Genomic DNA, 26,080 nt, shown 5'->3' with positions numbered 1-26,080 from the left:
AAGGGTAGCTCGACAGAGTTCAAATAAAACAACTCTGCCAACAAAGAAACTTCAGTCATTATTTTGAGCCAAAAAAAAAAAAAAAAAGGCAACAACAGAAGGCTGCTTGCTGATGCGTTGGGACTGAGCAAATCTGTGATTGCGAAAGGGTTTAGATTTCCGAGAATGAATCCAATTTCATCCGGCGAGCCGATCGGTCTCCCCCAGATATTGGGAGAGTTGTCAGGCAGGGGCCTGTGCGCTGACTTGAGCTACACGGGGGTGTCCACGCCACAGCCTCTGGCGGGGAGGACTGGAGAAGGGTCATTAAGGAGAGTAAAAGGGGGTTCTCAAGGTGGAAATGGGTAGTCTGGGCCTCCAAGGTGGAAAGAGGAGCTCGAGGAGAGTTTCCTTCCCGTCCCCCAAGGGAGCCTCGCGGTCCCCGGGGGATGGGCGGGGAAAGGTGAAGCTTCAGAATGGAAGGCGAGGGAGAAGCTGAAGCAAGAGAAATGGAGTCGTGTGTGGCGCGCATCAGGTGGCCGAGCGGGCCTCGAACCGAGCTCGCCAAAGCCGAGGCTCTCGGAGCGGGTCGTGGTGCAAGGAGCCGGCGAGGGTGCAGAGGAGGGCTGCGCGCCGCGTCGCGCTCAGCTAGAGGCTGGCGCGGGGATGGCGTGAGGCTGGGGCCACCGCCTCGCAGGTAGGGCCGGGGGGGGGTGCCGCTCCCGCCGCCTCCACGGGGGCGGGAGGGGCGGCGGCGGGATCCGGCCGGGGGAAGGGGCGCGACCGTCCCGGGGTCAGGTGGGGGGGCCCGGAGCTGGTCGGGCCGGAGCCGGACGGGTCACGGCGCCCAGGGCGGGCGGCGGGGGAGGCGGGGCCCGGAGGCTCCGCCCGCCTCGGCCCCGCCCCGCCCCGCCTCCTCCGCCGGCTAGTCCTTGTCCGCTGAGGCCCGCGCGCCACTAGCTCGCTGAGAGGGAGGAGGAAGCAGCCAGTTCCGGAGCCCTCCTTAGCCCGGCCCAACCTTTGCTCCAGAGATCATGGCTGCCGAGGATGTGGCGGCCACCGGCGCCGACCCGAGCGAGCTGGAGGGTGGCGGGCTGCTGCACGAGATTTTCACGTCGCCGCTCAACCTGCTGCTGCTCGGCCTCTGCGTCTTCCTGCTGTACAAGATCGTGCGCGGGGACCAGCCGGCGGCCAGCAGCGATAGCGACGACGACGAGCCGCCCCCGCTGCCCCGCCTTAAGCGGCGCGACTTCACCCCTGCCGAACTGCGGCGCTTCGACGGCGTCCAGGACCCGCGCATACTCATGGCCATCAACGGCAAGGTGTTCGACGTGACCAAAGGCCGCAAGTTCTACGGGCCCGGTAACGGCGGCCGCCCAGGGGACGCGGAGACAAAAGAAGGGGCCCCGGCCGGGGGAGGCGAGGGGGAGCGGGGCGCCCCCGAGGGGAGGAATGGCGGCTCCCCGGCGGCAGCGGGCGAGGGGCGCTCTAGAAGGGTTGCGGCCGGCGGGGGACGCCGCCAGCGCCGGGATGGGGGGTGGGGGGGGCGGAGAGAAGGCTGGAGCGCCCGGGGCCGGGGGTGGGGGGGGTGGGGGCGAGCTCGCCGGCCTGGAAGGGGGGCACGGCCGCGCGCAGTGTTGAGGGAGCTCCGAGGGCATGGGGTTTGGGGGTTCCTGGAAGGAGGGGCGGTGTCGGGCTGGAGAAGGGAAACGTGGGCGTCTCGAGGGAAGCGGAGGGGGGAGGTCCAGCCTGGGAGAAGACGCGAAGGCCGCCGCGGCGTGTGTGTGAAGGTGCGGGAGCAGGAGAGCGGAGGTGGGATGGGCGGCAGGTAGCAGCCGAGTGCGTGCCGGCGGGTGATGTGTGAGTGCGTGGGCCGTGGCCGTGGCTTGCCAGGCGCGGCTGTGCGTGCGCGCGCCCGGAATGTGGCATGTGTCAGGTATGTGTGTGGCATGTGTTTGGTATGTGCGTGCGCGTCCTGTGTGTGGCCGACCGAAAAGCTGGAAGGTGAACGGGGAGCCTCCGTGGGGGGGGGGGGTGCAGCTGACGGAGGGCGGAAGGAGGCTGAACGTAGCGGACAATGGGAACGTGGCGAGATGAGAAGGTAATACAGCATTTTACTCTGTAGCGGGAGAGAAAGGACTGGAAGCCAAAAAAAAAAAAAAATTAAAAATGGAGGGAGGGAGAAGTGGGAGGATCCTGGGAAACAAAAGGGGTAGGGCTGTGAGGGCTGCTGGGTGTGGGGATTTCAGGAAAAGCCAACCAGAGGGGAAATGGGGGTGGATGACTGCTGAGCCGTTGGAGGGGGGCAGGCTTGGAGGGCCTTAGGGATGAGGCTTTCTAAGCCTGGTTGCGGATCAGAATCACCTGATGCGCTTGAGCAAAAACACCGATTCCCGGCTTAATCGCAGCCACGGTGGGGGAGGTCCAGCAATCTGCATTTTAAGCGGCTCCCCCCAGGCGCATTTGAGAAGCGGCCAGGTTTGGAAAGTCGTGCCCTGTAGAATATTCCGGAGAGGGGGAGGAAGAGATTTTAGCTCCTCTAATATGGACTCCTAAAAACAGGGAGCTCAGGGAGTGTGTCCACATGGAGGGCCCTCTGCCCCACTGGTCTGGAGAGACGGAAGAGGATTTAGAAGGCGGTGATGTCCATCATCTCCACTCCTGCTTTGTTTTTTTACTCGCCCAGCCCAACTAATCAAAATCAGATGGGTTCAGGTTCTTCCGGAACCCTGGTCCCCTTAGCGGTTTTTCCTTGTCGCTGATTTAGAAGCCCTGCTTTCTGTAGGCCGTGTAACTGTCCAAAGAATTTGAGAACCACACCTTTGTTGTTGTCACTTTCCCTGTCACTTCCACTTTACATAATCATGTAAATAGCTGTCCCTCCTGAGCTACACCCATCAAGGAGTCCAGCCGGGTACATGGGGCAACATCATAGGGTTGTAATTTGCAAAGTCATTGAGAGGAATGCAGGCCTGTGCACAGAAACACAAAACTCTGGGAGTCAGGCGACCAGAGTTCTAATCCTGGTTGGATTACTGCCTAGCTGTGTGACCTGGTGCAAAGCATTGTTCTCTCTGGGCCTTAGTTGTCCCTCTGAAAAATGCTAAGGATGGCCCATTGTGAGATCTCCTCAGTCTCTGCTCTGCGGTATCATCCCGTGAGCCCATGAATATGTGACATCATGTGCAAATGATCGTTCATGTTACAGAGGATTCTTAAAAGTTACTCATTCCAGTGCCCATTATTCAATGCACAGCAGTTTTGTAGGTACTGGGAATACGGTACTGGGAATACAGCTGTGAGCAAAACAGACACACATCTCCTCTCGTGGAGCTTATATTCTAGTGAAGATACATTCGGGTGAATAATCTATATTCTCCAAAAACTTTTAGTGCTCCCCTTGAGCCATTTTTAAGTATTCTGTGACCATAATCTCTGAAGTATCGAGGTCCCTTGTTCTGGTCCCAAACCAGAACAGTTGGCCTATTTTCAAGTACTAGATGCTACCATATCCACTAGAAGTGTATACACACACACACACACACACACACACACACATATTTGTGAAAACTGTAATGGGTTTTTTTTTAACCTTCATTAGTAGACATGATATATAATGAAGATCGCAAACAACCAGTTTTCTTTAGAACCTTATTTGCATTTAAAAGTTGATCATAAATTTTGTCTAATTTGTAAAAAAAAAAAAAAAAATTCCTAGGGAACTTGAGGTTTCCAGTGACCAGGCCGTATGGAAATTTGATCTCTTCTCATACTTGGCATAGTGGTTACCTACAAACTTTAATGTCAGAGTTGCTATCCAATCTACCTTGGGGAAACAACACATAGTTTAAAGTACACTGGCTTCTTTTCCTTTACTTGTGCAATATTTAAATAAGTCTAAACATCTACTTTAAGTACCTACAAATAGTTCACCACTCTCTTAGACAAAAGTTCAGTATAATATATAATAACATTCTAATGTTTTATATAATTATTTGGAGATATTAATTCAGTCTTTTTTTTTCCATGAAAATCTAAGTATTTTGAGTCTTCGAGCTCATCAGTGATGGAGCCGATCTCCTCTGCTACCTCTTCTTTACTGACAGTGTAGATTATGTAACATGGGGATAGATTTCTGGACCACTGATACTCTTATCAAATGATTTTTGCTGCAAATGCCAGTCTCACAACCGAAGATCACTATGAGATACTTTTGACTCATTAAAACATATCAGAATACATTTCATAAGGAAATGTTCTCATTTTTGTCTTAGTACTTACTACCTTAAGGAGCCATAACTTTCACTGGTGTAGCCCAAATGCCTAGAACAGAGACAGGCTCTGGGTTCAACGTCCTAAAGTTGAATTCTGACCCTTGGATTTAGTATTATCTTGGATGATTTCCCACCACCACCACCCCATCCTGCCCCAGGAGATAATCATTCGTGGCTTTTTTATTAGCTATTTGAGAATCACAGGAAATGGATGATAATGTATAGCATATTGATTTGTAAAAGTCTGATGACAGCAGGTCCTTGGGGGGATCCACTACATAATGATGAAAGTATCAACATCACTTCTGGTTTCCAAATGGAATTTGAGACTGCAAAAGAGGGCTGTCTTTGTGGATGGGTAAGGAAGCCATTTTCTGTGTATGAACCACAGAGAAATTGACTGTCTAATAAAGAATTGGTCTTTGGTTTTGTTTGTTTTTTAAGAGGGGCCATACGGGGTCTTTGCTGGAAGAGACGCATCCCGGGGCCTTGCCACGTTTTGCCTGGATAAGGAAGCACTGAAGGACGAGTACGATGACCTTTCTGACCTCACTCCTGCCCAGCAGGAGACCCTGAGTGACTGGGACTCTCAGTTCACTTGTAAGCATTTTTTAAAAATTGTGCCTGGATCAAATTTCTACCAGTAATGGGATTCACAGCAGTACAATAGTTATTACAAAGCAGCCTGAAACTGGGGAGCATTTTGATAGGCTCCTGAATCTTGGACGGATCAAGTTCATGGCTTGAAGTAATTGCAACAATGCTGAGTCACTTGCTGTGATTGCATCCAATTTTTAGCTAGTTCTCTGTGGAAACTTGGGTTTCTGTTATTTAAATCTTTGACAGGTTCGCATAGATTCCACACTAGGATTTGGTGCTTGGTGTGTAGGGGAAAGGATCTGTAGGCTACAGAGAGGGACTTTCAGAAGTCCTCACTAGTAAGGCTTGCTGTTTAAAAGCAGCCCACATTTCTGTCGAAGAATGGGAGACTTGTGTTCTACAAAACAGTTTCTCTTTGAATCTAATTGAGCCTAACTGTAGGCCTCATCTACAAATGATGCTTATAATCTGCCCAGCAACAATGGTGTCTGCATTTTTAAAAAGAGAAAAAAAAAGGAGCCGCTTGTTTCCTGGCTTATGCTATAAGGCTGAGGTCTTTGGGAGGAGGGGGCAGTGAGGATGGGCGTTAAGTTCAAATGTCGAGAATTGAGGAATTGGCTTTTGTCAAACCTAAGTGTCTAATGATCACTTTAGCCACATTGCACTGCTAAGCATTTGACTAATCTTTCCCAGCTTTAAAACAGTATATAAAGACCATGACCAGCGCTTGAAAGATTTTTTTATTTTAAAAATGTATCCTTGCTATTTGTTGTTCTCTATAGCCAGTTAAATATTACTGACTCTTTTGGCTAAACCCAACCGTTTTCTTTGAAAATAACGCTGACTTCAGAGTTCTGGGCTAATTATTAGCCAGCTGTGGCTCTACCTTTAGGTTCTGGGTCCCAAGCAGACAGACGTAGAGCTTTCAAGCCTAGAGGCAGGTCTTTTTACTTGGAAAACATAATTCAGCTATCTAGCATCGCCCCTGATTTCTTTGGTATCCTCAGGATGCCTTTGTAAACATAGATTTTTCTATGTGGAACCAGCGAGTTGTAATTTCTAACTCACAGAGCTCTTGTCTCCTAGGGCTCGCCTTCCCCAAGGAGGCGAAAACTGTGTTAAAAACATTCTCCCCCTTACACTAAGACCAGCCCCCAGTTCTGTGGTGACGCCGGAGCGCCACTCAAGACTGGCGTGGGAGCCCCTTGAAGCGGGTTGCCCTGGCGCCAGCCGGCCTGTGTTTGTTGTGCGGCCCGAGCACCCTAGGGGCCTTTATAACGTGTTCAAATGGGAAAGTTCCCATTGTTCCCGGCGATTATTCCACACAAAAGCAGGTCCGCCTACCTGGTTAGACAGGTTGGTCACTCCTCTGATTCCTGCCCACACGCAGAAAGAGCAGAAAGAGGAGACTCTCTGGGCCTCGGACAGCGGTAGGATTAACCCTGCCTTAGCTGCGCTGCAAGGATGCGGCCGGCGGGATGGTGGTCTGCGGACTCTCTCCCTTCTCACGTCTTTTTTTTTTTTTAATTTTTTATTTACATTCAATTTCCTTAACCTATACTCTATTATTAGTTTGAGAGGTAGAGTTCAGTCATTCATCAGTTGTGTCTCACACCCAGTGCTCATTCCATCACGTGCCCTCCTTCACGCCCGTCACCCAGTTACCCCAGCCCCGCGCCCCCTCCCCTCCAGCAAGCCTCCCTTTGTTCTCTACAGTTACCAGTCTCTTATGGTTTGCCTCCCTGTTTTCGTCTTCTTTTGTTTTTCCCTCCCTTCCCCTGTGTTCATCTGTTTTCTTAAATTCCACATATGAAATCATATGATACATGTCTTTCTCTGACTGACTGACTTTGCTCAGCATAATACCCTCTAGTTCCATCCATATCACTGCAAATGGCAAGGTTTCATTCTTCCTGATGGCTGGGTTTCTGGTTTGCACTCTTAAATCTGTGTTCTCCAACATCTCCCGTGCGCTCCTGGCCTCCTTCACCACTCGCTTGAACTGCTAGGCATAGCTTTTTCCTTGTGTTGGGAAAAAATTTGGTCTCCTGCTTCCCTCCATCCACCAGACTCCTCATCCCTTCCCTTCACTGTCAACCGCCTGCGAAGTGCTTGTCCCTAACCACTGCTTCATTTCCTCCCCACACCTCCTTACCCCCTGCGACAGTTTCCAGCCCAGTTCCACTGGGCTTCTCTTTCTCAGAGCTTTCCAGAGACCTGCCTCTTGCCAGCGTTGACTTCACTTCTCCAGCCCTTGTTGTGGATTTCCTGTCGGGTGCCCTCCCCACCCCACCCCCGCCGAGGGGCTCCCTCTCCAGAGTCCCCAGCTGGGTCCACGGAAGCTCCAGTTTTAACTTCATTAACTCATGTTTCCAGTTTTCCTTTAAAGTAGCTCATATCCTAGCCTTTCCGTTCCCATGGACACCCTACTCCTGGCTCTCGTTCCTTCACACACACATCCACCCGCTGGCCTCGTGGGCAGCCTGCGCCTGGTCTCCTTGCTGTGATCCGCCTGGCGGGCCACCACCACCCCACGTGTGCCAGAGCACTGGCTTCCTTTGTCATAAATCCTTGCCACCTATAGGATTAAGTCCAGACGCTTCAGGCTGGCGTTCCACAACCATAGTATCTTCCCCACACTGCTTCCCCCCCACACTCACTCCCGCTCTGTTGCTGTCAGCTTGGTCTCTCTGGTGCTCCCCAGATCGGTTCAGTCTCGCCTGCATGCCTCTGTACACGGCATTGTCATTTTCTGGAAACCCCTCTCGCCTCAGATCCTTCCATGCGTTTTCCAAAGCATAGCCTTCTTCGTCAGGTGTTCTGAAATCCTTCCAACGAACTCCTCACGAGCCCTTGCTCTTCTCACCCCCTCCTGCACGCAGACACGACTCACTTTGACCTTCCCTTGCACACTCGGTGCCCGACATCGCTGCCCGTTTGGTATTTCTCCCGAACGAGACTTAATTCCCCGTGGGCAAGGACAGTGGGGTGAGTCCTGTGTGACCGACAGCTTTGAGGTCCGCAGGCCTTTCCCGAATGCTTTCAGCTGAGATGTAGTGCCCCTGTGTGAAGCCTGAGAGTGCTCATTTGTGTTTTCTTCTCTCCCTCCAGTCAAGTATCATCATGTGGGCAAACTGCTGAAGGAGGGGGAGGAGCCCACTGTCTACTCTGACGAGGAAGAGCCAAAAGATGAGAACGCTCGGAAAAATGATTAAAGCATCCCGTGGAAGCATATCTATTTTTGTATTTTGCAGAATCATTTGTAACATTCCAGTCTGTCTTTAAAACATGGTGATTTCGATATTTCGAGCAGTTTCGAACTTGCTGTTAAGTTTTTGTAATTAACATCACTAGTGACACTGAACCAGTTAACCCTTCTGTCTTCAAGTGCATGGCGTGTTTGTGTGTCACAAATCCCGACCGTGAACTGCAGTGCTGCCATCCAAATGTTAGGACTCTCCCCTTCTGTCTGTAGTTAGTGCAGGCTGCCTTTAAATTCGTTTTTTCCTGAGCGAGACAGGTAAGGCTTGGGTATTTCCCCCAAACAGGTAAAAAAAAAAATGTTAACTGTGCAAAGTCCTTCTAGCCCCGAGAACAAAGGATCAATTTCTAGTCTCGCTGTCCTCAAGATAGCAAATCCTTTATTTCTCAATTGACTTAACTGCATGATTTCTGTTTTATCTACCTCTAAAGCAAATCTGCAGTGTTCCAGAGCCTTCTTTGGTATTGATGAAAGAGAGCTGCCCAGTTAAAAAAAAAAAAAGAAAAGAAAAGAAATCTCAAAGCTGGGCTCGGTTGGGAAAAGTACATTCACTGTGTTCGTAGACTGCATCATTCTTTTTGTCCTCTGGACACTCAGATGCCCCCACTAACACAGCAATATACAGTAAGACTTAAAACAGGATCTGAACATTCAAAAGAAAGCTTTGGAAGAGATCCACTGGCTTGCCGAAAAACCGAAATGTATGAAGAAAACGTAGAACTATCTCCCCTATCCCCACGTTCACGGTGGGACAACGGTGATTTCACACAGTTTGCCGAGAGAGGGGGGGTATGCTGAACAGGAGCAGGCCTCTGCTCTCCGGAGAGCCTTCAAGCGCACACACACACACACACACACCCCACCCCCCAGCCCCCAGGCCTCTGCTCTCCGGAGAGCCTTCTTACACACACACACACACACACACACACACACACACACCCCAGGCCTCTGCTCTCCGGAGAGCCTTCACACTCACACACATACACACCCCACCCCCAGGCCTCTGCTCTCCGGAGAGCCTTCACACACACACACACACACACACACCCCACCCCTAGGCCTCTGCTCTCTGGAGAGCCTTCACACACACACACACACACACACACACATCCCACCCCCCAGGCCTCTGCTCTCCGGAGAGCCTTCACACACACACACACACACACACACACCCCACCCCCAGGCCTCTGCTCTCCGGAGAGCCTTCACACTCTCACAGACACACACACACACACCCCCCACCCCCAGGCCTCTGCTCTCCGGAGAGCCTTCACACTCACACACATACACACCCCACCCCCAGGCCTCTGCTCTCTGGAGAGCCTTCACACACACACACACACACACACACACACATCCCACCCCCCAGGCCTCTGCTCTCCGGAGAGCCTTCACACTCACACACATACACACCCCACCCCCAGGCCTCTGCTCTCTGGAGAGCCTTCACACACACACACACACACACACACACACACACACACATCCCACCCCCCAGGCCTCTGCTCTCCGGAGAGCCTTCACACGCACACACACACACACACACCCCACCCCTAGGCCTCTGCTCTCTGGAGAGCCTTCACACACACACACACATCCCACCCCCCAGGCCTCTGCTCTCCGGAGAGCCTTCACACACACACACACCCCCCACCCCCAGGCCTCTGCTCTCCGGAGAGCCTTCACACTCTCACAGACACACACACACCCCACCCCCAGGCCTCTGCTCTCTGGAGAGCTTTCACACTCACACACACACACCCCACCCCCCAGGCCTCTGCTCTCCGGAGAGCCTTCTCACACACACACACACACACACACACCCCACCCCCCAGACCTCTGCTCTCCGGAGAGCCTTCACACTCTCACAGACACACACACACCCCACCCCACCCCCAGGCCTCTGCTCTCCAGAGAGCCTTCACATACACACACATACACCCCACCCCCAGGCCTCTGCTCTCCGGAGAGCCTTCTCACACACACACACACACACACACACACCCCAGGCCTCTGCTCTCCGGAGAGCCTTCACACTCTCACAGACACACACACACCCCACCCCACCCCCAGGCCTCTGCTCTCCAGAGAGCCTTCACATACACACACACACCCCACCCCACAGGAAGAAGAAAGTACACATCACTAGCCAAGTGGTTTTTAAAGTATATTCCTTAAGGTAACAGTTACCTTCTGTTCCAAAACCATAGCCACTGCGAGAGTAGGAGCCAGGCGTCTAGGTCTTTGATACTGGTCTTCTGGTTAACAATACACTGCGCTTAAGTAGACTGTACAGTTGTATGAATTTGTAAAAGTATTACATGAACAACTAGTGAGGTTTCAGACTCTTGTAATTGTAGTTGACTAGTCCTTGTATTTTCTCGTGAACCGTGTTTCATGGTTTTACCTCAAATCAGAAAACAAAATGAAGTGCTTGGTCGGTTAATAAAAATGGTTTTACCCAGTATAGTGTGGTGGGTTTTTAAACCTTAACCTAAGAAACCAGATTCGATCATTTTACTTTAGCTTAATACTCCGCTTCCCTTCTGTATGTGTGTGTGTGTGTTCCAAAAGAAACCAGTAAAGGGGCAAAACTTCAGAGATCTCACACCACAAACCAAGTACCAGCTTGTCCTGTTAAGAAACAGTGAATTGAGGGGCACCTGGGTGGCTTGGTCAGTTAAGCCCCTACCTTCAGCTCAGGTCATGATCTCAGGGTCCTGGGATCGAGCCCCATGCTGGGCTCCCTGCTCAGCGGGGAGCCTGCTTCTCCCTCTGCCCCTACCTCCCACGTGCAGGCTCTCGAGTAAATAAATAAAATCTTAAAAAAAAAAAAAACAGTGAATTGACATTAGCTAAACTGCCCTAATGAAAATGTGCAAACAGACTTTTTAAAAAGTTAGTGTGAATTTATTTTTTGTGACTTGTCAAATTCTGCCTCTTTATTTTTTTTATTTTTGTTTTATTATGTTAATCACCATACATTACATCATTAGTTTTTGATATAGTGTTCCATGATTCATTGTTTGCGTATAACACCCAGTGCTCCATGCAGAACGTGCCCTCTTTAATACCCATCACCAGGCTAACCCATCCCCCCACCCCCCTCCCCTCTAGAACCCTCAGTTTGTTTCCCAGAGTCCATAGTCTCTCATGGTTCGTCTCCCCCTCCAATTTCCCCCCCCTTCATTTTCCCCTTACTACTTTTTTTTTTTTAACATATAATGTATTATTTGTTTCAAATTCTGCCTCTTTAAATCAGAACTTTCTAAACTCAAAGGCACCTCTGCCTCGAGGTCCATAGCAAGGTTATTAAGGGGTAACTTTACTAAGGACGACATTAAAAGTGCCTGGGCAGGGTTGGTTGGTTCTGTGTTCAGATACCATCCATCAGGAAAGCGTTCGGAAATTCTTACATGCTAGCAAAGTTAATTCACCTCCTGTCAAAAGATCAGATTTGCATATTGCAGTTCGTTGTGTCAGCACAACTTCTTTCTCTGAATATTAGTGTTTTGCCATTTTAACGTTCAAATCGGCAGAGTTTTCTTACAAGGGATGTACTCCGACCGGGAGAGGAAGCTCAGCTTTCCGCTTTTTATGTTCCCAAACCATTGCCTGTTTCTATTGTTTTTAAAAGAACCCTGCCCCCCCCACTAGGTTTCATTCAACCAATATTCGAGTTGCCCATTTTGTGCCAAGCACCCTGTTACACCAAGTGCTTCGGGGAAGGGGTGGGAGAGAGAAGCTGGGCCACCTTGCAGCCTGAAAATTCATTCAGATGCGAAGATTAGGCTACTCCTTTCTCTGAGTTAAACGGGTTTGATGCCAAGAGGAAACCGTCCAGAGCCTGGTTAAAGCTTCGATCTCAAATAGCCGGATTCCCCACCATTCAGAATGAAATCAACATTGTATTGATTACACGTAAAAGGATATTACAATAAGGCAGGACTTCGGGCTAAAAACTTCTCAAATCCAGCTAGCATATTCAGAAACCACATTACATAAAAGGCACCATTTAAGATGGGGGGCGTGGTGGTTACAGGTGCCCAGCCAGTGGAGGCGGTGTCAGGTGAACCCCACGGGTTGGTTCCCCTGCTTTAACCAGCCCCCCCCTCCCCTGCAGAGGCACTGTGTTCTCAGGAGTAGCACCTCTGGGTCCTAAGCATTCTCTCCGTGGTTTCCGTACCTCTCCAGATCTGTGGCTTCTCTGCATAGTGACACCTCAGAGGGCCCAAGAGGCTAATCCAAGATCTAGAACAAACATCCAGACAGCCCTTGCTGTTTCAGAGAATGCTCTTTGACTGCCCCCCACCACCAAGGACCCTTTCAGCTGTAAAGTACCCAGATCGTTCTAAGGTACAGTCTTTGTTATAGAACACTTGGAAGCAGTTTGCTGTACGCGTCACGTCAAAACGCAGGTAACTCCTGGCTGATCAAAGACTGACTAGTGAAGCCCCTAGCTTCTCTGACTAGAACCCCCCCCATCCCACACCCTCACTGATAACAAGAGATTGTAGAACTTGAACACTGCCACCAGGTGCTAAAGGGGTGAGGGGAAACGCCACGGGGTCCATTTCGCTGCCTTCTAAGATTATTGATAAAACCTTTGCTGAAGGGAGGATAGTCTTCAGTCCAATACTGTTATTTCAACTTATTCAAAATGAAGATAAAACTGTGATCTTCAGCTGCATGAGCTCTGACATAGTCCATTCCCAAACATTAGCATCATATAGGGAAAAGTTGCATAGAATCAATATAAAGGGGCGCCTGGGTGGCTCAGTCGTTAAGCGTCTGCCTTCGGCTCAGGTCATGATCCCAGGGTCCTGGGATCGAGCCCCGCATCGGGCTCCCTGCTCCGCGGGATGCCTGCTTCTCCCTCTCCCACTCCCCCTGCTTGTGTTCCCTCTCTTGCTGTGTCTCTCTCTGTCAAATAAATAAATAAAATCTTAAAAAAAAAAAAAAAGAATATTAAAACTGGATGTGTGTATATATTTTCATAGAAAATGGAGATGTGCAACATCCTAGCCAATGTGCATGGTAAATGAACAGACTCTAGTCACCACGACCATTTTATTTTTAATATATCTGAAAATTAACTATGTACTATTTCTCTAACAATGCAAATGAGACAAAGGGTCGGCCACAGGAGTGCAAAGCAGCTTACTACAAGTAGAAACTCATCCCCCCCCCCACCGCCAGTGGGATTATTAGCATTTATTTAAAACATTTTAAACAGTCTTGCAACAAATAAAAATACATTTATTTGGTTCTTACTTTCAAAATTACCAGGTTATGTGGCTTTCTACCTGAGAAATTCAAACAAATTGAACAAAAAGACATTGACAGATTTTTCGTTTTCTTAAAGCGCTTTCAGCAGCACATACAAGGGAAACACATGAAAACACCTATTTAAAAAGACAGAGTTTAAAGTTCAGGCCCTTACTTACTTAATAGGTCATAGAAAAAAGATATGAGAAAATACTTTTGCACCACTTAAGTAACAGCACAATGAAGAAGAACAATGTTAATTAATAGAAAGTGATCACAATATTTTCGGTTCTATTTCATTCCTTACTAAGCCATTCATTCCACCGAAAAGTACAGGATGAATTGTTCTCTTCCTCATTTAAGGCCTACACACACACAAAAAGGTGTATTCAAATCTAAAACGCATTACCACAAGACATATAAAAATCCAAGGTTGTACAGAAAGTAAACATGAAACCAGTATTTTTACTTACTTCTAGGCCCCAGGATGGTACTTAGCAAACAAACAAACCCAGATAAAATATTAGATAGAAGTGACTTAGCACCAGTTCTATTATACCCCCCCCAAAATTGCACATGCGGTATTCTGCACTTTCTTTCTTTTATGTCTGGTTACTGAGCAGCAAATTGTTTTCATGCCTAAAAATCTCTGCAAAGAAAAATTATCTAATGGCAGAAAAAATGAAGATTTGTTTTCAAAACAAGCATAACTGCTTTCCATTACAAACCCCTAATGTTCTTTGTTTCAATGGCATGAAACATGAAAAAAAAAAAAAATGAGGCAGGGTCTCACTGGAGGAGACAAAATACCTAGTTACCAAAAGTTGTCTGACAAAATACAAGCTCTTAGCATTTTAAAAGGCTACTCTGGACAACAGTACTTTGAACATTAATAGTCCTTGCTAGTCCTCCGAGGAGAAAAGGCACTCACCCCATGAGCGATTTTTCAAATGTGACAAGCCAAACCTAGTTTTGATGGCAGTCACTAGCTTGAAAGTGGAACTGAATACATGGAAGCCCACAAATCATTCGTTGGTTATTGTCTTGTTAATAATAAGCATGACCTGCTACATTACATTCATTTTTGAACTTTTGCATGAACTAGCATATCTTGGTTACATGTGATTAGAAGAGATCGATGAAACAGTGTGCGGTTCTTAACTTGCGGTGAATTAGAAGATGGCGTAGCCCCTTCAGATATCAGGCTGCTCAAGGGGCTGGTTCTGAGCACAGAACGTGCCTCGTCATTCAGGGCAACCACACTGACCGGCATCCTGCCCTTGGCCCTACCAGCTGGTACTTTTCTACAGAATGTCAAGTTAAGACTGAAATGAATCATGCCCTATGAAAAGGTTGCCTTCCACTACTTCTGTGAATGGAAATCTCCTTTTCCTGCCGCAGCCAGTCTGAGATCTCACTGATGATGTCTCCCACTGCCGAGTCAGGTACAGCTTTGTTGGGGAAAAAAAGAAGGTCATCTCCTGCCCCTGAGGTCCTAAATCCTATATAAGGCAGAATGAATCAGCCGAGCTTTCAATAGAACATGCACTGCATTAAGACGTAAGTCTTTACGAATCTATAAAATATCTCCATTTAAAAACATATTCAAGAAGTCCAAAACCAGTAGGTAAAAAGATAAATTGCTTCTGTTAAGAGTTTACAAATCCTGCACACATACCATTTTTCCCCAGCTAGAAAACTAGGGCTTTGCCCTTGACTCCTCCTAACTCCATGGCATTACTGAGGATTGAGGAGGCACTTGTTAATGTTTTATAAAAGTCAGTTCGGGGATAGTCAGTGGCTTTTTACAAACTGATGTCACCCAACCCTGAGTGAAAGAATTACATAACCTGAAATGGAATACTGCCATGTCCTATCTAGCCAAGTGCCGTTAGTGGTGTCCCGGGATCTTTCCATGTTGCCTTTTGCAAATCCCACTGGTCATTTTACTTCAATTCTCTTGCTTTTCCAGGATGGAATGACTTGGGGGTGGGGGTTCTTCCAAAAACAGCTCCGCAAATGGTCCACCATCCGTTTAAGCCTCAAAGGAGAATCCGAGCCCCTTTGTGTTGATTCTTCCAAGTTCCGTTTCTCAAAGGACAACTCTTTTGAGTACTATGAACATATGAATGAGATTAATTTCCTTCTGGTGGGTGGTCACGAAACCTTCCAATGTCACGAAGAAGTCTATGATGTGTTCTAGCTGTCATCTCTTCTGCTACCTGTAGTTATTTCTAGATAAAAGTCAGGACAGTTTTGTGGCTGGCGTTTCTGACCCAATTCAAGCACTTGTAAAAAGATCCTATGCCATTCGCTGCTGTCCCCTTTGAAGACAGCTGACACTAAATGATGATGTTCTAACAGCTAGAGAGCCACAGAGGGCTATCACCTCCTCGCGGTGCTCATTTGCTTCCTCACTGGCACCAAATTCAGGGTGCAGCCAAACTGTAGAAAAGTCTGTCCTTGGATCGAGTTGTACAGGCACGTTGTTTTGCCAACCTTTGGAATCTGGATGTTTCCTATTTCTCAAAGTTTGCCAACACACCTGCAGTCATTTATGCTTCATACTTTGGCAAGAGAAAGGTTTTTGCATTTGACCTTGCTCAAGCTTTTAAGTGCTGCTCTCTTTCTCTGTAGTTGCTAACCACATAACTGTATTTGGTTTTAAATGTTCTATCCTGCACGTTGTTTGCTGAGAATGGGGGTGTTTCTAAGAGGCCTTCAAAACATTTGAAAATATAGAGAACTAGTGTAGCCATTTCCAAAATAGCTTCGGTAGTCGAGGTGCTCCTGACTGTTATGTCTAATATAATAATTACCAGAATTCAGCATGGACTCTCTAGAATGCTCGTCTCTTTTAAACCTTCTGGCCTCCTGGTTATATTCCGACTTCCGTGGAGTCTCTCTTCTTTGGGGCAAGCCCCCCACATAGAAAACATGAGCACTTTGGGATGATGCCATTGGCACGTGAGCGGGCCCGTAGTGCACCTGCCGGCCAGCTGGGCTATCGCCGAACCTCCTCCTCTTCCTTGTGATGTGGTCCAACAGACTGCTAGGACCGGATTGGTGGTAGGAGCCTTCGTCGAGCAAGTATTTGGGGGCTAGTGTTGCCCTCCTTTTGCTGGTGCTCTTCTCACCTCTACTGGAACTGTTTTCGCCCTCCAGCCATGAAAATCTCACTTCATACTTGGACCTCTCGCCTGGTTTCCTCAGCTTGGATTTAGAGGAGCTGTGCTCCCCATGACGGTTCCACTTTGAAGACGAGGTCTGCGGACGTGCCCTCATTTCTCGATCGCTGGTGGTGATCTCGTCGTCATTAAGAGATCTTTTTTCTGGGGAGCTATCATCTGTGGCCACAGACCGCTCTTTCTCCTCTTTGTTTATGCTAAGGATTTCACTAAAGCACTCGGAATCACTACTGATTTCCTCTAAGAAATCTGTCAACTCCAAATCTAAGTCGCCTGACCGGCCGGGTGAGGAAACGGGGCTCTGACTTAGGGAGTTGGAATCTTTGACCTGGTAAGCTTGCGTCTTTTCCAACAGATGGCTCTTTCCATCAGCTGGGGACAGGTGATCACCAGTTTCACTAGCTGTGTCCTGGCAATGATCTTTTAACTCCTTGGTCCATGCTTTGGCATAATCCACTTTTCCTCTCTTTTGTGGTTTATGCTCAGGATCCTTAGTACAGATCTCTGATGGGCAGTCATCTTCTTGAACCCGTTCTCTTGTTGCCAGGTTTTGCATTTGGCTCAGACTGGTGGAATGATGTTTACGTTTTCTCAGATTGATCTGAAATCCATTTCCCTTAGCATGGACAGCCCTCTGCCACTGACATGGGCTTGCTATGTGACTTGGTTCTAGGCAGATCCGGGCATACTTTGGAGTTTGATAGTAGTTTAATAGGTAATCAATAAATTCATCTGTTTCATAGATCTTCTGTTTCCTGCCATGGTCTGGCTCAAATAATGTGGAAGAATCGGATTTATTAGAACTGCAGTGGTCTTCTTTCTCAAGAGACTGATCTTGAATCATTGCATTCTGCAAAGAATTCTGGTCAGAGACCAAACTGTGATTGTATTCCTCGGTTAATAATTTTCCAGTTCTCTCTTTTCTAGCTGAATATCTTATTTTTTTTCTCCCAAGGTGGTGGGAAGATTTACGTAAGTGAGCTCTAGTTCTTTTCTTCATTTTTTGTTTTCGTTTATTGTCTGACTTGGCAACCTGATATTTTGGCATTTCTTCCTGATTTTGAAGACACTGAGTGTTTAACTCTTCTTTCTTCAGAGTTTCCAACGTGTTCCCTGGAGCATGATTCACTTTTGGGCTTGCGTCATCTACCCCCTGTGGGTTAAACTGTGTGGATACCTTTAAAGAAAAAGGTTAAAAATCTCACATGAAAAACCTCACAGTGTAAAAATCTCAAAGAAAACTGGGCTTTCTGACGTGGTTCTGAAGAGGTTTCTTTTTTTTTTTAAGATCTTATTTATTTATTTGAGAGAGAGAGACAGAGATAGTGAGAGAGAGCATGAGCGGGGAGGAGAGAGAGAAGCAGGCTCCCCGCTGAGCAGGGAGTCCGATGCGGGGCTCGATCCCAGGATCCCAGGATCATGACCTGAGCCGAAGGCAGATGCCTAACCGACTGAGCCAGCCACCCAGGCGCCCCTGAAGAGGTTTCTAACACGTAAGGTAGATCCAAATTAGGAACAATATTGCATGGAGGAAAGAGGTACAGGATTCGCTCTCTCGGGCGAACGTGAGCCATGTTTATGAGGTCTGTGCGCCATGATTTAGGTACCTCCAAAGCACATGACCCCCTTTTTTTTTTTATTTGTTCACAAACTGGTGAGGACTTACAGTTCCAGGTCTTAGGCTAGGGCCTGGGGATAGAAAGAAGAATAAGAAATGCTCTACAGCCTTCCCAGAAAATCCTAGAACAGGAAAAGACTGATGGGTGAAATGTGTGTCTAAAAGGGAATCAACTGGTTTAAAAGAGAACCTGCCTCTGTTTGTCATCCCAGCCTCTTCCCATGGGTTGCTGGTGCGGATGTCCCTGAGCTGTACCCCCTCACCTGCTTCAGTTGGAAGCAAAGCGGCAGGTACAAATTGTGGCCGTGGCAATGGGTCGGTCTGTGATGTCTGCTCTGCAGAACTGCAGGCCAGGTGAAAGGTCACCCACGGGCCCCACCCTGCTGGGAGAGATCACCCTGTGCTCGGGCTCACACAGGGCGCACCTCGGGACAGTGCCTACCCATTACCCGGGATTCGAACCTGGGGACTGCGTCAGCAGTGTGAGGCCCCGTCAGTGGGGCCAAGAGTTAGGCACCACGTCCATTTAAAGAGACAAATTCTCATAAAGGAGTCACCCCTGGAGGTCATCACGGTAAATTAAAAGATTCAGCAAGCCTTATTATAAATGTAAATGCGAGATTTTTCTGATCCTGATTTCACCAAGGTTGGTCGTCTGCATTCATGAGAGAAAGGCTGGGAATGCAGATATCCATGAAAGGACCTCTTATCTGATCCTGATGCCGTTTACTCTGCATATTTAAATATGCATTTTTAAATGAACAATCTGGGAACCTTTCCGGCCTTTCCTCCGGGCCATCTGCGGGAATCTGGTTATCTTTAGGAGGTCAGTAAAGCGGGGCAAAAAAAACCCCCCAAAACCCTGAAACTCCAAAATGGAAACTCTCCAAACAAAACAAATTGCTCTGTGAAGTCAGAAATTCCTTAGCAAATAGTTTAAGACTAGACTAACTGGAGCTCGCTACACAAAGGTCTCCGTCCAAGGCTCTTCCTTTCCATCCAGACCCGTTGCAGATGAATGGACAAGTCAAGTTAATGGAAGACTCCTACCAACGTAACACCCACGCCATCCATCCCCGCCCCCTGGCACTAGGAGCCTAGAGGAGTAGATTCACTGGCTATCCTGCTCAGGGTCGCACGGTCCCAGAGCTCAGGACCACAAAGTGTGGGTGTGCCAGACCTCAGGGGTGAGACACAACTGTGTTGGAGCATTTGGGCGCCCCCCCCCTTTGTAAATCCACAGTTGGGTTTACTGGAGATCAGCCTATTCAAAACAAACCCCAAGGAAGGCAAAGAGTCTTCCATGGAGTCGATTTTAAATGGGCCATGGCGTCAGTGTCAAAGTGCGTCTCCGAAAGATCAGGTACCTACCAAACGTGAAGACGGATTGAGAAGGTGCCTTACTGCAAGTTTCCTCAAGAGTACCCGGAGCAACCGGAGAGCCTCCACCCGCCTCTGGGCCAGGAGGAACTTCCGCTCCTCCCATCCCTCCGAAGAGTCGGGCTCCCGGGCGCTGTCAGCGGGGGCTCGGGCCTTGGCTTTCCTGTGCCGAAGTCTGTCTCTCTCCTTCGGGCCTCGTCTCCTCACCCTGGCCTTCTTCCTCTTTTCCTGGGCTCTCCTTTCCTCCTCTTTTCTTTTTCTGGACAACGATTAAGATTCAATCATTCAGAAGGCATGGATTAGGCATGAGCTCTCCTTCCAGCTCCTTCCCCATTGCCGGCGGGGGGGTGCGGCGGGGCACGGATCATTTAGGTTTCCCGGAATCACGCAGTGCTAACCCCAGGGTCTGACCTAGACAACTTAGGGAATAAGGCACCGTTGGTGCATCAGTCAAAGGGGAAGGGCACAAAACTGAGCTGGTACAGGAGCGAGTATACAAGAAGAAGGCTACAGAATTCAAAGAAGGGGCTTCTAGAAGTCCCCACTCTCTCAAACCACCAGCAGTCCAGCTTGTGGATTTAGCCATCACAGTGGTGATTTCATTTCTCTCCGAGATCAAAACCTTCCATGGAGCTGGCTTCAAGTAGGCTTATAAATAAAGGGAAATCAAGGCACTCAGAAACTCTTATGGCTGAGAACTGGTCCTTGGTACCTATTACTTAACACAGGATACTATCATAAAAGCATACTGGCTTAGGAGAATATGGGCTTTGTTTACTGGTATTTTCCGAAAAATCAAACTGTTTTGCTTGGGCCCTTATGGAACCGTGGGGAAGGGGAAAGAAGGGACAATCACCTGAGTGAGGACTTAGCCAAAAGCTGGAAGATTATCTCAACTGCATGTTTAGTCCGGAAATTTGGGGGGATAGTTGCCTTGAGTGGGCTCAAACTCTGGCTGAGTTTCACAGACATGATCTCAGGCAATTCCTATCACCCCGCCAGCCAAAAAAATGAAAGGCACACGGAAGGGGACTCTTTATCTCCTTTTTTGAATGACTCTAATTTACATGACTCAAAGAATAAACACGCGAGGGGAGGGGCCAAGAGGCAAAACTGGTTTTGAGAGCCCATTTGTACCTTCTTGGCAAACCTCTGGCAATCCAAGGATAAGCTCAAAGAAATAAACACAGAGGCTCCTCAAATTCACCGAAAGAACTTAAGCCAACAAGAAATAGAAGGCCAAGAAATCCATGCCTTCCTGCAAAGGCTTGCTTTGACTGTTGACCAAGAAAATCTCTCCCAGACCTAAAAAGATTTTTTTTTATTTTTAAATTAGTAGGCAAGGTCAACTTTGGTAAATTTGGGGTAAACTGGTCAACTTTTTAATTCGGTGGGCTAGGATTTTCACTGTAAGATATCTTAATCTAGCTCATTACCTGTTCTCCCTGAGAACTTTCTTTTTAAGTTTCTCGTTTTCAATCATTTGGCCATTTTGGTTTTGTGACGGCACAGCTGGAAGACTGTGGGCTTCCGCTGAGTTTTCCATTTCTGTACCAATTCCTGCCGCCTCCCCCCTCAATGTTATCTGTCGAGTGCAGCCAGTCACCCGAAGGAACAAACCCACACGTCACAAGTGAAAACCCCTCTTGGTTAACGTTGGTCTCCTCACCTTGCAGCCTCTTCCTCGTCTCTCTTTACTTTTTTCCTTTCTTCCTCCAGCTCTTGTAACTTTAGCCTTTCTTGATTTCTCCTCCTTATAGCCCCTTCGCTGAAATGTTTGGTCGTATCAAACATAACCTGCCCACAAACAATTCAGAGTTCCATTAGAAAAGTCTGCCAGCTGGCTGGGTGTGTCCCAGGCCAGGGAAATGAAACCAGTATGTACAGAACAACTCAAAACTTGGCGAGTTCAAAATGTCCTCCCCGCATCCCCATCCCCATACTGTTCCGCTGTTTCTTGGTCACCTGCACAACAGCCCTGTGGGTTCTAGAACTGTCTTCGGCAGAACCCCTGAGGAGTTCTCATATAGCTATAGACAGCATCACGGGGTCATCATGGGCACAGGCTCTGAGGGATGTGAGTTTATTACCTCTGGCTCGTTATTAAGATCAACTGAGTTCAGGTATTTTAGTCGCCAGAGACAAAAATAGGCAAAAAAAAAAAAAAAAAAAAAAAAAAATGCTTGGGGGTGGAGGAAGGATCGGGGAAGCAAAGATGCAAGAGAACTGACCTGATGGGATACGAGATCAGACTGTAGTGATTATTAAGCTACTTTGGAAATCCCCAAAATGAAGTAAAAGTCCGGTCAAGGTGCTACAAACAAATTTGCTTAAAAAATAAAAGGAGGCAAAAATAGCCCTTTAAATGTACACAAGAATGCTAAACACCAAATTCACAATCACGGCCACCTCTGCGGGGAGGGAGGGGGATGGTGGCTCATCTCACGGGGGATGTTTCTTTTTTTACGCCGTGTGGTGGGTACATGGGTGATCACTATAGTACGTGTTCTATCTTTTGTCTGGCTGAATAGCTCACAATTTTAAAAGATATATTTTAACATAAGTAGTTTCACACCATACACACACACACACACACACACACACACACACACACTTATACATAGGAAGCTACTTAAGCCGAAAATCCAAATTCATGCTCAAGGCTAACTGAGAGAATAAGGAGTATTCAACTGCATCTTTTCCTCTGCTGGATTAAGAGGTCAAAAAGGAGGTGGCCAAGTGTTCAGACATCAATGAGGTGGCATGACTGGATAGACAGGATGATCTTGAAAGGAAAGGAGGGCGCCTGGGTGGCTCAGTTGGTTAAGCAACTGCCTTCGGCTCAGGTCATGATCCTGGAGTCCCGGGATCGAGTCCCGCATCGGACTCCCTGCTCAGCGGGGAGTCTGCTTCTCCCTCTGATCCTCCCCCTCTCATGCTCTCTGTCTCCCATTCTCTCTCTCAGATAAATAAATAAAAAATCTTTAAAAAAAAAAAAAGAAAGGAAAGGAGCCCAGTTTGTTGAGAGTGTGTTCCAGCAATTTACCTGACAGACATCCTGAAAATGTAAGCTGTTGCCCCCAAGAGTAAAGGGGAGTAACCTGCTCTCCTGTGGGTTCAAACTGCATGGATCCTCTCTCTCAGCAACTCGTCAGATGGAACATGCATAAGAGGTAGCTCCATGAGGGCCAGAAGAATTCTTCAGTGCCCTCAAGAAGTTTGAGGCAGGACCCCGGATTATAAGACCCATCCCTTCCAAACCATAGCTGGCAGAAGAATGTCCACATCAGGATTAGTTTTCTTCTTAAACATCCATTTATGAGTGACAACACAAATCTCTACATCAGCTACTGATCAGAGCCTAATGGGGTTTAAGGAATGCTTCCTTAAGATGCTTCCTTCCAGCTTTTGCTCAGGACCACCCGAATGATGGGAAAGGAAAGAAATTCTGGCTCCTTCTTACCTTGATGTTACAGGCCAGAGCTTTTCCATCATCTCCCTTCAACATCAGCCTCATCCCTCGAAGGGACTCCATGGCTTTCACGAAGTCAGTCGACTCCTGGTACTGGATAAAGGCCTCAAACGTCTGCAAGCCAAAGCTAAAACCCCCGAAGGTTCCACCAGTCATCACTTCTCTGTAAGGATCCAGCATAGGGATGTCCACATTCTTGATCTTCCCAAAGCTCTCAAAGACCACCCGAAGGATCTCTTCACAGGGCTTCTCCCCGCTGGAGCCTTTGGGCGCAAACCATTTGCAGGGCAAGCCTTCGAAATAGATCGAATCTGGGCTCTTGTCCTGGTCCTGCTCTTCGGCCCCATCACTCGCTGAGGCCTCCTTTTCCCTGGGGAAGCGCTCCCACTCTCCCTGGGCATCTGTAGCCACGACTTTTAAGTCTGTTTTCAAACCATTCAGCTTGATGATCTTCCCATGTAACTTGGCCTTCAAGATCTGAACCAAACTGCGCGTTTCAGCCTCGCCCTCAAATCGGATGAAGTCCTTTGTGCTCTTGGAGAGCCGAACGGTGGTGAACTGGTCAGGGCAAATCAGGCTCTTCAGCTGGTCAAGCACTTCCCAGTTGGAGAAGGGCCGCGTCGGTTCTGAGCTCTCTGGCACCAAGACATTGATCATCAATTTTGCTATGGGCTTGAGGTAGAGGTGCTGAGCCGCACACAGCTCCGTCGCCTCAGAGTTATCATATACCACGGTGACCATCATGGTAGTCCCCGGAGACCTTAGAGGGCGAAAGAGAACATTTTCATACAGATGGAGCAAGACACAGATTTGGATTTTGAATGGTGCTAGCATTCCCGGACTTCGGCTCAATCAATAAGGGAAAGTGTACTTTGGGGAGAATTGAGACAATAGTTTACATTTGTTTAATGTGTTTCAGAGCTTTCAAAGAGTTTCCATATACAGTGGACTCTTGAACCGTATGGGGGCGAGGGGCACCAACCCCCCCCCACCCCTGTGCAGTCAAAAATCGACGTATAACTTGTGACTCCCCCAAAACTTAACTCCTAATAGCCTACCATGGACCGGAAGCCTTACCAGTAACAGAAACAATCGAGTAACACCCATTGGGTATGTTAGATGTGTGATATACCATATTCTTACAATGAAGTAAGCTAGAGAAAAGAAAATGTTATTAAGAAAATCATAAGGAAGGAAAAAATATAGGGGCTCCTGGCTGGCTCTGTTGGTGGAGTGTGTGACTCTTGATCTCAGGGTCATGAGTTCAAACCCTACATTGGGGGTAGAGATTACTTTTAAAAAAAACATCATAAGGGAAAATACATTTACAGTACCGTATTTATCGAAAAAAATTCCACATATAAGTGGACACATGCAGTTCAAACCCATGCTGTTCAAGGGTCAACTGTACTGTGTGTTTCCATTTCCTTCACTGAAAAATAGAGATTCTAGGATTTCCGAGAAGATACAGTGAGCGAGTACGTGTGAAATCCTTAGAATAGTGCCTGGCACACAGGAAGTTCTCAAAAAACACAAACCATGATGATTATTTATTAGTGGCATTGGTCTTACTTTATCCCATCTGATTCATGAAGCAACCTGTAAGTAGGCATTTTCATGCCTGTTTTACAGATGGGGAAATTCGGATGGATTCAGGAAAATGAAATGACTTGCCCACACATTGAAACCCCAAGATTCCAAATCTCCAATCTATTGAGTGACTGATCTCAAAGGTAGACTCCCATAAAAACTGACATTTCATATTAACAAACTCTTTTAAGCTGCCCCAAGGTGAATAAGATTGCTAATACTGGGACTTAAGGATTTCTGCTCCTATTTGCTGACTTCAAAGAGAACTTCCCAAAAGAGGAGTTCTTTCTAAAGCGTATATATTCAGACTCCATATAACCTGAATTTCTCACCGTCAGCTTGAGGGAGGTTTAGACTCAAACATATACGACTAGCTGATGGAAATTCTAACACAAAATTTACTATTAAATCTTGGTTAACTTTATAAGTACATAATTCTTTTTAAAAATTTTTTATTTAAATTCAATTTAGTTAATATATAGTGTATTATTAGTTTCGGGCAGAATTTAGTGATTCATCAGTTGCATGTAATACCCATTTACAAAATAGCTGTCCATAAAGGACAATCCAAATCAATTTCCTTGAGTTTGCATAAGCTGTTTTTTTTTTTAAGATTTTATTTATTTGACAGAGAGAGAGAGAGAGAGAGAGCACAAGCAGGGGGTAGGGTCATAGGGAGAAGCAGACTCCCTGCTGAAGGACTCGATCCTGGGACTCCTAGGACTCCAGGATCATGACCTGAGCCGGAGGCACATACTTAACCCACTAACCAGCCAGGCGCCCTTAAAGCAACAGGTTTTTAAAAACATTCCAGAAAAAAATACACACATAGTTAATCACTTCAAAGTAATCAGGTTTCTCATGCTCTTCCCACTTATTCCAGTGATACTGCCTTTGTGTTAAACATTTTAGAATGCTTCCTTTTGGATTGATTTCAAAGTCTGGGTTACATTCTTTTAAATAGTCTTGATGGAGGTCAATTTTGAAATTCTTTTCTCATGGATTTGATATTTAGAAATTATCAAAAATTACCTAGAATCAAGAATGTTGCATAAAATGGGTGACTATAAAAAACAAACTGATTTTCCTGGGCCCCTGGGTGGCTCAGTGGGTTAAGCGTCTGCCTTCGGCTCAGGTCATGATCCTGGAGTCTCAGGATCAAGTTCCACACCCAGCTCGGGCTCCCGGCTCAGCGGGGAGTCTGCTTCTTCCTCTGACCTTCCCCCTCTCGTGCTTTCTCTCTCTCACTCTCTCTCTCAAATAAATAAATAAAATCTTTAAAAAAAAAAACTGATTTTCTTAATTGGCTTATAACCACCACCACCCCCCTTAAAAGGAGATTCCAATAAAGGCTCTAATTCTTTCTTTTTTAATTAGTTTGTACATCGTTGGAATGAGTTTAGAGCTTTGAAAGATGACAACTCTGAAAGACAACATTCATTTGAATGT

General features: G+C 47.4%; 2 protein-coding genes across 3 annotated transcripts in view; one reads left to right on the top strand and one right to left on the bottom strand.

Annotated features, from left to right (window-relative positions):
* Nucleotides 1-906: 906 nt before the first annotated feature.
* On the top strand, nt 907-10,582 carry PGRMC1 (progesterone receptor membrane component 1). Its single transcript, XM_036082335.2, has 3 exons — nt 907-1,341; nt 4,698-4,853; nt 7,965-10,582. The coding sequence occupies exons 1-3, from the start codon at nt 1,014-1,016 to the stop codon at nt 8,066-8,068; spliced, it is 588 nt and encodes a 195-aa protein (XP_035938228.1). The 5' UTR covers nt 907-1,013; the 3' UTR covers nt 8,069-10,582.
* A 2,611-nt stretch (nt 10,583-13,193) lies between these two features.
* The window catches only part of LOC118529508 (A-kinase anchor protein 17B), a 30,568-nt gene continuing 17,681 nt past the window's right edge, over nt 13,194-26,080 (bottom strand). The window contains exons 4-7 of one of the 2 annotated variants that reach the window (XM_078063947.1): nt 23,033-23,801; nt 21,239-21,366; nt 19,561-19,828; nt 13,194-17,748 (exon numbers count right to left, since the gene is read on the bottom strand). In XM_078063947.1, the coding sequence (XP_077920073.1) occupies nt 16,105-17,748; nt 19,561-19,828; nt 21,239-21,366; nt 23,033-23,785 (2,793 nt within the window). In that variant the 5' untranslated portion in view covers nt 23,786-23,801 and the 3' untranslated portion in view covers nt 13,194-16,104. The remainder of the gene's footprint in view (nt 17,749-19,560; nt 19,829-21,238; nt 21,367-23,032; nt 23,802-26,080) is intronic. The other variant, XM_078063948.1, reaches the window with a different exon arrangement.

Source organism: Halichoerus grypus, chromosome X (assembly GCF_964656455.1).
Source record: "Halichoerus grypus chromosome X, mHalGry1.hap1.1, whole genome shotgun sequence".
Taxonomy (NCBI): domain Eukaryota; kingdom Metazoa; phylum Chordata; class Mammalia; order Carnivora; family Phocidae; genus Halichoerus; species Halichoerus grypus.
The sequence above is the reverse complement of the archived record's forward strand: the minus strand, read 5'-3'. Positions and strand labels throughout refer to the sequence as shown.